This window comes from Gymnogyps californianus, chromosome 14 (genome assembly GCF_018139145.2).
Source record: "Gymnogyps californianus isolate 813 chromosome 14, ASM1813914v2, whole genome shotgun sequence".
Taxonomy (NCBI): Eukaryota; Metazoa; Chordata; class Aves; order Accipitriformes; family Cathartidae; genus Gymnogyps; species Gymnogyps californianus.
In genome coordinates, this window is record NC_059484.1 from 12,933,571 (window position 1) to 12,948,329 (window position 14,759).

The 14,759-nt window shown below is 49.9% G+C and overlaps 1 protein-coding gene across 2 annotated transcripts in view; it reads right to left on the reverse strand.

The window, feature by feature from the left end:
• Positions 1-10,534: 10,534 nt before the first annotated feature.
• ITK (IL2 inducible T cell kinase) overlaps positions 10,535-14,759 on the reverse strand; it is a 32,090-nt gene continuing 27,865 nt past the window's right edge. For both annotated transcript variants that reach the window (XM_050905302.1, XM_050905303.1), the window contains exons 14-17: positions 14,478-14,542; positions 14,269-14,387; positions 11,153-11,310; positions 10,535-10,606 (exon numbers count right to left, since the gene is read on the reverse strand). In XM_050905302.1, coding sequence (XP_050761259.1) covers positions 10,535-10,606; positions 11,153-11,310; positions 14,269-14,387; positions 14,478-14,542 — 414 coding nt within the window. The remainder of the gene's footprint in view (positions 10,607-11,152; positions 11,311-14,268; positions 14,388-14,477; positions 14,543-14,759) is intronic.

The window sequence follows — 14,759 nt, forward strand, 5'->3', positions numbered from 1 at the left end:
AATGGCTTCGGGACATCCATAGATAGACACACATGCACCCAGCAAGGACCACAGCCAAGGGGGATGCACGCTGTGTGCAGTCCTGGGGTGGCTTCATGCTGCATGACGAGAGGGACAAGTCTGCTGCTGTGCCTCTTGTCATCGTTGCTGCCTGCATGCATGGGCTGCAAGAATATGTATGAGCCTGGTAAAACCCATTCCACCTCCACAAATGCCTCCCCAAGGTACCAGGCAGCTGAGAAACAGGCTTGGTTATACCTGCAGCTGAAGCACCATGAAATAAGTGCCTGGAGAAAAAAAATCTCAAGCAGCCCTTTCCCTACGCGCTCAAATTTCTGTTTCCTCCTTCAGCCCTTTTTGCTAAAATGGTTTCCTGTTACAAATTGTAGCAACTGTCAAAACCAGACATAAGGTCCCGGCAGGCTGCAGGCAGAAGCAGCTTCCTCCCTGCCTGCGAGCACCGCGTGCTGCTCGGCACCAGGCGGGCAGCTCAACTCGCCCAGCCCCACGGACCTCCTCAGCTGCCCACTGCTCTCCACCACCATCCTCCAGTGCCTCAAGACTCACCTCTGGGCTCCCAGAACAACACCCCTGGTACTCACACATGCTTCATTATATACTTCAGGTTTGGGAAGACAAAAACCTTCCATTTTATAGCTTTGAGGGCTGTGGCTGTTTATTTGGGCTCATTTATCATTTTTCTGAAGTCAAACTCTGTGGCCGTTTGTGCAATGTGTTGGCTGTCTGCTGTAATCAAACACGCTTCCCTAATAACCCTGTGACACTCAAAGAGCTCAGCAACTCAAGGGACAAAATTATTGCTGCTGTTTGGGCCATACCAGAAGATACGGTCCCAAATACAGCATCGGGGTCCTGCTGTGCCAGACAGCCCACAAACCTGCAAGACTAAGCCAGACCCTGCCCCAAAGATCTTGCACTGAAACAGAGGGAAAGATGCGGCGTGTAGAAATATATGAACAGAAAAAGAAGTGTCAAGCCATAGTGAGCGAGCGGTGCAATCGGCTGTCGGCCCACCCCGTGCTTTGCCATGGCTGAGCAGAGTGCACGAATATGGATGCAGATGGAAAAACTACACAGACTTTGTGGGTTTAACAGATGAGTCTTCACGGGGACTCCCGATTTCAGTTCTATGCTTTCTTAAGCCCAACAGCAAAACCAACGGAGGCTACGGGGAAAAGCATGGTCTGCCAGGACTTCCCCTGGGTCTCATGCCCGTAGCACACTGTGACAGACAGCAACCTCGCAGCCAGAGCGCGTGACGGAGGGATTACTGGTCCAGGGCTGGCAGACCTGGATCCTCACCCCAGATCATCCACGGAGGAGCAGCCTCGAGCGATCCCCTATCTGCCTGTGCCGTGGCCCCTCGCCTGCTCCTTGAGGTGGCTGTAGGGCTGGCGAGGTCCCTGCTCTTGGTTGGGGTCCACTGCCCACCTAGCAGTTAGAGGGGTTGTGCACTGGTACAAAGGCTGAGGAAGGCTCTGAAGGCATCAGCAATTGCTTGGCCCGGTCCATGGTGTCTCCCCACCACGGGGGCTGCCCAGGAGAGCCGAAAGGGAAAGTCCCACTGCCACAGACCCACGCCACCCTCCCTCACCTTCCTGCAAAAAGGTTTCTAACACAAATGTGCTGGGGCTGCCCTGGCAAATCCAGCTTCATCCCCTTCGTCCAGCGATGAGGGGGGCAGCCGTCAGGTAACGTGGCAGCGACCAAGCAGCTCCAGCCCAGGGAAGATGGGGATCCCGGGGGACGCTCATCAAAAAGTCCTCATTAAGCCTTAACCGCCATCCACCACCTGGGCCTCAGGGCAGGGGCGGCCGCGCTGGGAACAGGACAGTCAGCCCATGTTGGTGGTTTGCTGACGGCGCTTCGGCGCACGTGGCCGTGGGGCTGGGGGCCGCACCACCCGGGGAGCAGTGCAGCAGCCTGCCCAGGAACGGGGCTTTTTTGCTGCCATAACACATGCACAATGCGGCAAGGCTTTCCGTTGCACAGAGGAAGCGTATCCTGCCTGTGTGGACTCAAACACGGCCACACAGGCTGCTGGGAGCCGTATCGCAAACCTACTTTCTTCTCCATATCCCACTGCTGGTCAGAGGCCGAAGTCCCTCCAGTCCTACATGTTTTGGCAAAACTGAATGTGAGCCTGGCAGAAGCCAACCCCACCCCAGTGAAACCCCGGAGAGGGATGCAGCCACTGGGCTGACTACCTCTTCTGCTAATGAGCGTCAGTGCTAATGAGTGCTGCCCACACTTTCTGCCCATCTGCTGCAGAAACTTCCTCTCCCCATCCCACATCTCAATCGCAACCCCTTTGGCCATCTCTTACACCTTCTAAAGCCAAATGATCACACAGAGGCACCGGGGCTTCTAGACACCGCAGGGAGCTGGCCATGTGGGGTCCATGCACAGGGCATGGCCCCACCACCCCGAAATGGAAATGAAGAGTTCCCGTCATGGTGACACTGTTGTGGCAGCAGCCTGGGGGCCAGTTTTAACAGACAGCGTAGGAAGGCTTTGAGAAGGAGCGGATGGACATCCTAGATGTCTGAACTTGCAGGGCAGGTCCCACCCTCCCCACCAAAATGTTTGCCCAGAAGTATTGGTGCAATATCATCCTCTTTGCAGCGAGAGGAACAAAGACGACTTTATTGTTAGAGCAGCTTGGGGCAACAAAGAAACACTTTTAAAAGCAGGGCCATTATGAATATGTTGCATGCATGTGTGCTCGGCTTCGAAGCTGCACAGCTGAGAGCTCTGGGGAAGCGGCACAGGCTGTTTCGGTTTTTCAGCTCACCTGCTCCTACAGCAGACATTCATACTGGAGCTGCAGTCGCTACCAAGAGCAGGAAAGGAGGCAAGAAAAAATGGGAATTGACCAGGAGACTGGCAGTAAGACAGGGTCCAAGCTCTGCAAGCCTGGGGTGAGATGAGCAGCGAAATGACTTTTGTTGGGGAGATGGCAATGTAGAGAAGGAGGACAAACTTCTGGTCACCTCCTGAGGATCTGGGATTCTTCTCCAGCTCTGATGCCCAGTCCCTGGGTAACCTGGGAAAGTCACTTAATTTATTTTTGCCCCTGTGATAATGCTTCTCCTTCTTACTCTAACCAGTGGTCAGGAACCATCCTGACCCAACAAGTACCCCAGCAGACTGACGTCTCGGATGCATAAAAGCAGAGTGTTTCTGGTACCCACTGCCTCACAGCAAGAGGAGGATAAATGCTCCTGGCCACCAATGTATTTTTACTCAAGAAGCATAACTTCAGGGCGCAAAAGTTTAGTTTGACCCTTGCCTAAAATGCACGGGATTAAAGTCCCCTGTGTTTTAGGATGCATGCTGTAAGAATTACTTGTAATTGCAACCACCACCACAGTCAGGAGGTTCTTTGCAGGAGCAAATAAACACAGCCAGGATGAGTGAGGCTGGCAGAGCTGGACTCCTGCCCTACACAGACACAGATGTTAATAACCATGAAATTACCCTTCCCATTAAAAAAGGAAGCCAAACTGCACGACTCCTGAAGCTGTTTTTCTGTATCTCCACTCTATGTTTTCTGCCATTCCATCAGGGCTGAGTTCCAGGCATTTACGCCGTCCTTGTCTCTCAGCAACACAATTATTTTGGAATTTATTTCTTTTAGAATAACTTCATCATTTTTTTTCTGGTGCCAAAGAAAGAGGGTCAGGGAAGGAGGCAGGTATAGGAAGCTACATTTCCAATGTAGTTGAGAAATTTAGAGCAAGTTTACAAGCAACCCCACTGCTGACAGTTAAAGCGCTTCTTGGGAAATTAAATCATACAGGACAGCATTGTTAATAGTTGGCCAATTATTGATTTTCCAAAACCAATATTCCTATTTTTCATGCAAAGATGATAATTGTTTGTTAATAAAATTACTATCATGAAATCAGCATAACCTGCTTTGCTCAAGAGACCCTGGTCAGAAAATGGAAGATTTTTCCATATTCCTTGGGCTTCATTAATAACAACTAACTGTACAGAGAAAAGGAGAAAAGAATTATCCTTTGCAGGGAATTACCCTAGACTTATACAGCTGTGACAGACACCAAAATATCAGGCTAGTCACCCATCTCAGTGATTAACCCCAGACAACTGTCATCATGCAAAACATGAGGGTGCTTTTTCTTTCCGTATCTGTGCAGGGCAGGAGGGGTGCAGAGGGTTTAGCGACTCAGCCTAATTCTACGAGATCTTTGTGATCCAAATCTCCCAGTCAGGAACCCCCCGTGGAAAGTGGCAGATGGCGAAGGGGGACAAGCTCTGCTGCTGGCAGCGTCCTCTGACAGCACACACAACCGTCACCCTTCCCCCTTCTCCAAAACAACCCTGAGCATGCAGGGAGGTTTTAGTATGTGCCTCTTTTTCTTCTCCTCATTCCTTCCCGGTCCTTCCAACCCACGGAAATTTCCTGCAGAATCCATCCATTCCTCCCCAGGTGGGATGCGGCTGGCACCACGCATTTCCATCGTCCTCGGGTGGAAAATTCAATACAAAGAAATGCTACCCGGGGCGCACCTTGCTCCTGAACGGTCTCACGCACGGGAAACCCGGCGGTTTTGGAAGGGAAAGGTTTTGCCGACTCCAACCGACGCCAAAGCACGAACCTGCGGGCGCAGCTCCGGCCCCACGGCTCCCAACCCTGGCTCAGACCCCGTCGCTTTCTCCTTCCCCATCCTCCCCCAGGGACACCATATTTTCACGCCACGGGTGATCCGGGAGCTGGTCGGGAGCCCCCGCCGGGGCCACCTTCACTCCCCATCTCCGGCTCCTCCATCTCCTCCATCCCCCTGCCTCCCTGCGCCAAGCATCGCCGCGACCCCGGCTCGGGTTAGCGCTGCCGCTGCTGCCCGCGGCGGGGCCTGCAGCGCCCGCCGGGCCCGGGGCTCGGCCCCTTCTCCTCGTCCTGGGGGGCGCGGAGCCGGGATGCGGGGCGGAGGGGAGAGGGGATTTGCGCTATTTTTCCTATCCCCCCCCCCCGGCGCCTTGCGGGGGCTGCGGGGAGGCTGAATGCTGCAGGTAGCTCTAAGCATTGTGGGATACATCCCCGCACATCCCGGCCCGGCCGGGCCTCCCGCCCTCCCTCTGCCCCGGGGCGGCAGCACCTGCCCCGCCGCTGCCCCCCGCCGCCCCCGCTGAGCCCGCCCGGGGCGGCCGTGGGGGGGGGGGGGCACCGGGCTCGGCGGCGGCGGGCGCAGCTCCGCGCAGCTCCGCGCAGCCCGGGGGAGGGCGGGTGGGAGGGAGGGGGTGAAGCCGCGCAGCCCCCGCGCAGCCCCCGCGCCCACCCCCGCCCCGCTCACCTGGCGCTCCGCGGGGTGCGATGCTCCGCGCCGCGGGATGCTCCGCTCCGCGCCGCCCGCACAAAGAGCAGGAAATGGCTGCAGCAAGTGCACTTCCGCGGCTCTCCGCCGGCCCCTCCGCACGGCGGCGGGGGAGCCCCGGCCCCCGCCGCGGGAAGGGGCTGGAGCCGCGCGGGCGGCTCCTCCCCCGGGCAGCGCGGGGGATGCGCGGCGGGGCCGGGGGCCGCGGGCTGCATCCCCCCCCCCCCCGCCCGCGGGCCGCATCCCGCCCCCCGCCTTGTGGCGGGGGCCTCCTGCCGCGGCCGCTCCGCTGGGGGAAGGTCGGGGTGGCGGCAGCGGGGCGCCGGCGGGCTCCCCGGCGGGGAGGGGGAAGGCCACCAGCCCCCCGCCCCCCGTGCACGGAGGGGACAGGGCCGGGGGCGGCTGCCGCAGCCCCCCCGGAGGCCTGACGCTGGGTGAGCGCGTTTGGGTCCCTGAGAGGGCAGGACCCGGCTGGGGTTCGCTATGTCCCTGCTGCTGAGCTTGCTGGGTCTCAGGTATTCAGCCTCTCTTCCCCTCAGAGGACCTGTGCCATCGCTAGGTTTTGCTTACCATTTTAACGAAAGCCCTGTTTACAGAATACATATAAAGCCTTGGATCGCTGAGCGTGTTAGGGGCCAAAACCAGAAGGCAATGCCTTTGCTCAGAGCTCCAAGCCTCTTCTGAGTCAGCACCGCATCCAAAAGATCTTCCTTTTGGCATTTTTGGCATCTGGCATTTCTTCAGGGACAAGTTTCCAGTCCTTCTGCTCATGCTTCTTTTTAAAGCTCCAATACAGCTCTTTAGATCTACTGTGAAATCCAAACTGGACCTCTTAACAGCTTTCAGAGGAACATCGCCTCGTGGTGATTGATAGAAACCCTGTATGGGGTCTTCATTCATTTTTCTGCAGCCCTCTCAGCTTCTGATGCTGCTGTCTGTTTGTCTGTTGAAAGACATTGGTGGATACCCAAGGACTCTTGAAAGTCTAGATACAGGTCTAGATATATTTCCTTGGTGGCCCTGGCAGTGTCCCTTCCCTGAGCATCAGCCTATGCTAAAAATGGACTGCCTTCTGGCCCCTCCTGGATTAGGGTGACCACTTCTGATTCCTTAGAGACTGCTGCTCTGTTGTTCGTGCTAGCGTGGGGCTGAGCTTGCTCCCCATGGGTATATGTTGGCTCCGCAGGGAAGCTTGGACACCAGGTTTACACCGTAGCTCTGCTGCTATAAGTTGAATGGATGCCATGGGCTGAAGGCACTGGGGTCTGCAAACTACAAAAGCAGCAAGACAGTCTTAGGAACTATCTTTGTTTTAATAGACAGGACCGCACCTGAAAAAATGTGTTAATAGCATCTCTGGGAGTAGACTCTTCTCCTTCTTCTGCATAGCATTTCTTCTATCATCTCACCTTTGACTGGAACATTTTGTAGCCATCATTCCTCTTTTTACTATTTATTAGTTGTCAGAAAAACTCAGTAAGTTACTGCAGATCCAAAAGATTTAACAGCTAATATTGCTCTGAGGCCGTGGGTGAAACGAGGTCAGTTCAAGAGAACTCTGGCAGTAAAAACTGCTGTGGACTTTTTTTTGCACAGTTTAATCTGCTCCCATTATCAGCCAGGCTCAGGGGGATGGGAATTTCATGAATGTTGTGATATTATTTTAATTTTCTACTCTGTGTTGGCTTAGATGATAGTAGAATAATGGAATGAGCTTCTCTGCATTTGTCCTGCAGATCTCTCTGCAAGCTGGGAAGAATGTCAGCGAGGGGCAGGCCCCATACAGCTACAGACACAGGAGTGTGTGCATCAGCTGGTTATGTGTGGAGGGGAGAGATAACATGATGGTGGGGTGAGCTGAACAGAAGAATACACACAAATTTGAAGTGGCTGCCAAGTGAGATTTAGCAGAGCCGTTCACCTGAGCCCTGCCGTGCTGACGAGCGCAGTGTTCAGAGAGGACAAAGCCAAACATCACACAGAAACATGTTCATTAAAAAATGTTTCAGGAAATTCTAGATTTTTTCAGGTCTGATTTTAAGGTAATTATGCACTGGAACAAGTACCAACAACCCCCACTTCCCTGAGGTGACCAACACATGCCCAGGAAACAGCTTTTCATGGCTAACGTTGCTGCACTCCAGCCCCTGGTCTCCACTGAGAAGCATCAGCTGCTCTTTCTAGATGAGGTTACTGCTTGACTGCCTTTGCCCAGCTGAGACGCCAGCCTGGCTGTGCCAGCGCCCGGCCATCACAGCAGTAGGTCGGGGATGTGCTGGGACAGTGCTCAGGGCCTCGGCTCCGGCCAAATGTGCAACGTAGCCAGAGCCGTGCACCCACCGCCTCTGATAACCGGCAGGCAAAAGTAGGGACAAGCACAGCCTCCCACCTTTCTGAAATACAGCCGAGCAAAGAGGGTTGAACTGGCAAAGGGATGCTGAATACTTCCTACTGCCATAAACCCAGCACATAATCTAACCCCAGAACATAGCCATAGTTCTGGGGAATAGAGATATTTCAGAAAGCCAGAAGAAGACTGTTTGCTACTTGGTGGGGAGGATCTGGAGGAAGAGCAAGCTGTACGGTTTTAAGTGCATGAGGATGTTTTTTGCATTTTTGCTAACATATAGTGAAAGCCACAGTTGGGACTCAGCGATTTTATTGTTTGTAAAAATACGTATCATTGTGTACATAGAAATACTGCAAAAGAAAACTGAACATAAAACATCATAGTATTATTTTGTGCAACACTCTCTAACTAATAAATATTACACTTATCCAAATATAAATATAATCTCAGAAACATTACCTAGTGGAGCAATATTGCTGCTACTTAATAGCAACCTCCTCAAGCTCCACAGACCCCTGGTTCCTCCAAGGATGGAGGGGGCAGCAAGCCAGAAGCTTAACTTTGTGAGCCTGCAGATACCCCTGCCACAGAGTGTCTGTGCTCAGGGAAGAATTGTTTCGGAGTATCCTGTGGTTGTACGGATTGTCTAAGTGCAATCGAGAGGGGGAGAAAATAGAGTTATGGCCAGCTGTCCTCAAATGTAGCTGTAGATGTGCAGTTTAACGTGGTTAAGGCTACTGAAAACTTCACTGGCTAAATGCCAAATTTAGCATCACCAGAATGTGACAACAGGCTAACTCAGACTAAAGGATGAGAGGGACAAAGAGAAACTTGTCTTAAATTCACTGTAGGCAAAAATTCAAAATCTGTTTATAGATGCTCATGTTCCACATATTGGTTCAGACTACCAAGAGATTTTGGCAGCAATCCTGATTTGAAGGTAGCACTCTGATCCTGCATTTAGGATTGACATCCTCTGGTCTGAATGTTAGGACTCTCCTTGCCTGGGAAAGTCATTCTGCATGATATTTGTAGGAGTAAACCAAAGAAAATAATGTGGAGTCAAAGCAAAGTGGGAAGATGTGTAAGGCCTTGCCCGTATCCATATACCTGAAAAGATATTCTGGCTTCTAAAATCTACCCTTGAACCATGAGGCTGAAAAATACCAAAAATTAAGCCTCCTTCTATGAAGAAATAGTTTGACACAGGATATGTGAGATCATGGGATTACATTATTTCCTTGTTCCATTTTTGTTGGCAAACATATTTGAACCTGACTTCTGTAATGACGGGAGAGATTGCTGCTCGAAGTTTGCACCTCAGAGTTTTTGTAAACTGCTGTCACGTAAGGCTTACTCATGTTCTCACCTACCCAAACAGAGAAGCATCAAAAATACATACTATATATATGCACATATCATCTGTGAGTCCTCTTGACTTCTCTAGTTATTGTTAATGCTTAGCAGAAAGTCCTGATCTTATTTACAAGTTCTGCAGGACACCAACACCCACACTTTTGGTTTTGAGGTCAGTTATGTCGAAACAGTGTCTCTGTCTTGCAGTGAAAATACAGATTTTAATTGAAATACCATGAGATAGATATTGTTTATACCTTCTTCTGCTGTCACCACATAATGTGGAACTCCTCATGGAGTAAGTACCTAGGCAGTCCATTCGCATAGGACTTTTTCTTTGATTGGTCTCTTTGTTCACAGAAGAGATGGAAAAGTCTTTACTTGTGATGATTCATTCTTTGAAGTAGGAGAAAACTCTTCTCATTATCACTGGTGCACTGAGCACATACTTTGCATGTTTTCTCCTTGTGGCTACCTTTCTGAGCCCTCCAGCTCCTTCCTTCCAAACACACCAGTTCAGGAGTAGGTTCCTGTACCTTTCACAGAAAATCAGATCCTGGGATCCTGTCTTGTCCTGAACTGGAAACACATACCACTCTGCACTGCTCAGTCCTCCATACTCAGTTCAAAGAAAGTGGATGGGGATCATGTTTTTATCTTCTGATGCAGAAAGACTGAAGAAAAAAACAATAAAAACTTTCAGCTTTGACCTCCCCCCTCCAAGAATGTCTCCATCCGCACCAGAGTCCCATTTTCCTACTCACTATACAATGCAATTTGAGATAATTTCAAGACTCTTCAACACGTTGCTTTTTCTCTTTCTTACAAACTCACATGCACACGCAGACACCTCTTCAGTTTACCAGGTACCAGAATCCTGTTCCTGTTATGGCACTGTTTCAGAGAAAATCATGCAAAGGGAGAACAAAACCACCTTGAAATATCAGCATCAGAAATGCAGTCACTAAATCCAGCCTGTTTCCATGTGTCCCAGGCTTATTCCTGTTCAGAGCTTTCAGGTCCAGCCCACTCTGAATTAGAGCGCCATGGAAATGTCTAAACATTCCTCCTCAGTTAAAAACAGGGTTTTTTTCCCCAGGGAAGACCTTCATTTGGGAGTTCACAGAACTGGAATAGCAATGTCAGATCTCTTAGTTTTGAGGCTGTATCTTCAGGAGAAATACACTTGCTGGATTGTGTGGTTCAGGACTCTCTGCTCAGTTGCTGCTTCTGCTTGTAAGATGCAAACCACATTCTTGGCCAAACCAAAGCCTGTGTCTGTCTAGGCTCTGGCAGACCTGGGGATATCTTGTCTGTCTGGAAGTACCAGCCTCTGCCCTCTCCCTCTCCCCAGGCATATGGCAAGTGTCTATGGTGAGAGGATTCCTGTTAATGCTTTGTGTGGGGAAAATCCAGCCATCTGCCCTCTCAGGACTCTCTTAGCTTCGCTTAGCGGCCAGTGCCATGATTAGAGATCAAACTCAGAGATTTCACTTAGCTGATACAGCAGAACAGAGAAGGATGGCCGGTCATCTTTCCTCTGAGCAGGGAGAGAAGAGAGAGGCAGAACATTAATGTCAGCTTGAGAGGAATGGCAAGGTTAGGAAGGAAAACCTTGTGAAGAAACCGAGTATTAACAAAAATACATTCTATTGTTATAGAGAAAATGCCAACAGACGAATGAGCTTCCTTCTGTGCAATGTTTCTTTTCTACTAGCAGTGAATTTTGCCTAGTGGACACTAAGTGCCTTGTAATGGGTTGGCTGTCATTTTTACCATCACTATTAAAATTCAGCCCCACAGATCCACAGCTTTCTTAGGAAGCAAACTATTGAATTAACTTGAGTTAGGTGCACTACATAGACTTCTCAGTGAAGTCAACACTCTCTATAGAAACAGCAGCTTAAATAAAAGGCAAAGAGCCTAGAGTTTGCTTGCTAGTGCAGATGAAAGCTACAGAGTGCTTCACTTCCAGGATTTTATCTTGTGTTAGCATGTGAAGGGTATACCTCTCTCCCCTCCTAAAAGGCAAGGGGAAGGGAGCTCTTGTCTTTGGGAACTAGGGCTCTCCCATTACAATACTAACCATCCTCCAGCAGTGGCTCATGACCTCATAAATCGCCTTGGAGGCCAGCTTGGGTTTGTAGAGCCGAAATCCTGCATTGATTTCTTCCACCACTTCTCCATTGGTGCGATTCTCATAGGGGATTTTACCTTCACTGAAGACCTCCCACATCAGCACTCCTAAAGCAGACAAATGAGAAAAATCACAAAGAAGCAAATAAAATCCTCAGCAGGCCCAGAGGCACCTTCCACCTGCTCTTCTCTGCAGCTCAACATTGGTGTCTGTTACTTGGAAAAGCATTTTCACTCGGATTGTCAGTACACATCTGAAAAACCAGGCCCTAACACAGCTGTACAGTTTGAGGATGCCAGCTAGGATCTCTGCTGGGCACTGGACTGTGTGGAAGTACCAGTTTGGTCACTGCAAGTTTGGCTTCTCTGCATCCTACTTCATGATAGTCTAGCACGACAGGGATGTCTTTCCCCATAAGTCAGATGAAGTCGAAGTGTGGTATGTGTCAGAAAGCAGAGCAGTGTCGTATGTCTTCTGCCAAACTGTGAAGAGGGAATGCTTGTGCATGTACTCCATCCAGATGTGTAATCTGGGAAAGAGAACCCGCTTTTTGTCACTGATTCAGTTTATCTATTTTTGCTTCCAGTTAATCACATACGAGAGACATGCCACTGATGTTCCTGCCTGCAGTGTGTCCCACGCCAGAATCTGCTTGTATTTTGGTAAGACTCAGGAGCAAGAAAGCAATATGAACGGCTCCATTCCTGTTAGCTTAGCCTCAGTACTGGGAACTCCTCGCCTGCAAAATGTCCCAGGTGGTGTGATTCACTGGGAGGAATTCACATGCAATGACAGTGGAATTTCAAAGGATTGCAGCACATTTTTCCTCTTTTCCTAAACAGTCAAATGTTTTCCTGTGATTACTGTTCAGAGCAGTACAGAAACTCATGCTTCTCTAGTGTGGTGGAAGAGAGACAGGCAAAGGCAAAAAGACTGTGCAATACATTGCGGTTGGCCACCAGATCAGAGAGGCTCTGCAAATGGAGTGAATACAAGGCATCTGTGTTATTATTAGGTTTAATTTCTTTGGTCACCTAATATGACTGACTTGGTAAACTGTGTTCACATTGTATTAGAAAAGGGAGACAGACAGATAGATTGATCTGAGATAAAGTTGTGTAACTCCACAGTCAACTTTGCTAAATAATGCCTGCTTTCCAGCTTTGAATTCTTCAAATAGGAAGATGCATAGAGATTGCAGCTCCTTACCAATGATACTGGCTCTACTGAAGAATAAGCAAAGCAGTTGTACTCCCCCAGTGTGCAGATTCCTGCACTGGGAATTTCTCATACCCATTTTGTTCTCCTGGGCACAGCAGGATTTCAGGCCTGGCAGAAGAGATGAACGGGCTGCACAGTAGCAAAGCAGAAAGCTTCTCACAGTCATGAGACCATGACATGACATAGGAATCCTCTTACGCAAACCCCACTGGATGGGGAGATAACAAGTCTGACAGATGTACAACACTGCTGTCTGCACATTTCACAAAGAAGGACTGACCAACGCAAACAAAGCTCACCGGTGTTTCATTCAGCCCTGAAACTGGAGTGAGCCAACTTCACCAGGCTTGGCTTGACTGTAAATCAAACTGAGCACCCATTTTGGAAGCATGTGGCTCTCATTGTACAGGCCAGTTTCCGATTTGTGAAGCAGAAGAACATTCTTATCAAAGCAGCATCTCTCCCCATGTCACTGCCGCTTTGCTGTGAGGTGCCAGAGATAGCTCCACTGGCAAATGTTGTCCCTTGTTATTATGTGGTGAGTGCTGACAGCCTCCTCCACATGCCAGGGGACACGGAAAGAGGAATGGTGCTCTCTGAAGCATCTCCATGCTGGGTTCGCGAAGGTGGTTGTGTGGGTCTGAGCACCCAGCTCCCACTGCGCTGCTTGTAACCCACCACAGGAATGCACAACTTCAACCACAGCAGAAGACAGTAAAGGGAGAGGGAAGCACAGAATTCACAAGCGCAGACTAGCAAAGGTTATAATCCTGCATTATTTACTGCTAGGCCCGGAGCTGAGTGGCACCCCATTGACTGTGTGCTGTGCACAGCACACTGCACCGATTCATTCTGCAGTACCGCGATTTGCATGCTGGCTGGAGATGGGCCAGACACATTAGTGTGCCAGAGCAACAGGCCAGGGGATAGCCTTTGTTATCTCCAGTGCCGATGACTTTGGGGAAAAAAATATACAACGGTTTTCTTATCTATGAGGGTCCAGAAGGGAGACCAAAGAACAGATGCAAATCATAAAACAATGCATTGGGGAGCAGGAAATGAGGTGAGAAAATGTGAGCAGTGAAATAATATTTTCAGATCGGCATAAAGCAAATGGAGTCAGCAGAGCAATCTTGGAAAGGCAGAGGGTTTGAGGGAAGCATCAGTGCCTGGGACTGACATGCAGAGAGGTGGAGTGCCTAAATGTCTTTCCTTTCCTTCTCCTTTCCTTTCCTTTCCTTTCCTTTCCTTTCCTTTCCTTTCCTTTCCTTTCCTTTCCTTTCCTTTCCTTTCCTTTCCTTTCCTTTCCTTTCCTTTCCTTTCCTTTCCTTTCCTTTCCTTTCCTTTCCTTTCCTTTCCTTTCCTTCCCTTCCCTTCCTTCCCTTCCCTTCCCTTCCCTTCCCTTCCCTTCCCTTCCCTTCCCTTCCCTTCCCTTCCTTCCCTTCCCTTCCCTTCCCTTCCCTTCCTTCCCTTCCCTTCCCTTCCCTTCCCTTCCCTTCCCTTCCCTTCTATAATCTTGTCAGTGACGCTCCAACCTTTTCTTGGACACTTCTGCTATATCAGCATGAAATAGAGTTCATTATTTGGTATTATATAGCACTGCACAGGTATAATACATAAAATTGGTGGTATTTGCAGTGTTCCAAAGTATCTAGGTAGTTTACTATTCTTTCCTTTCTTTCACTTACATGATTGAGGCTTGCTTTCCTAAGCCATTATTCAGACAAAACACCCCTGGAGCCCAGAGGATGTAGTGTTTGGGAGAGTTTACTTGAGGGCTGAGCCCCTAGGTTTTCTGAGCTGGCGTTTGTTGAATTTTTTCCATTCTGACAACAGGTTCTTACCAAATGACCAAACGTCAGATTTGGTGCTATAGTTGCTGTAGGAGAAAACCTCTGGAGCAGACCACTTGACTGGAAACTTGGTACCCGTGGAGCTGGTATACTGATCGTCAAGGACAATCCTGGAAAAGGAAAAGAAGGGAGCATGCTGAGTAACGCCCCCCATCCCGTGACAGCCCCGCAGGGAGCGTGCGCAGCCTCGGCAGCATTACCTCGACATCCCGAAGTCAGACACTTTAACCACGTGGGATTCCCCCACCAGGCAGTTCCTAGCGGCCTGCAAGAAAAGAAGGTGCAAAGGCAGAAGGTCAGAGCTGAAAGACTATCACAGCCACTCAGTTGCTTTTATCCTGGCAGACCAGATAGTGCTTAAAAAAGGAGAATCAAAGTGACATCGTACCATACAAAAAGAGTGAAAACTTGAGGTTCTCATGCTTTCTGTACATTTTATGGCCAGCATGTTCCTGTTGCCACAAAAGCTGTTCAACCATCAG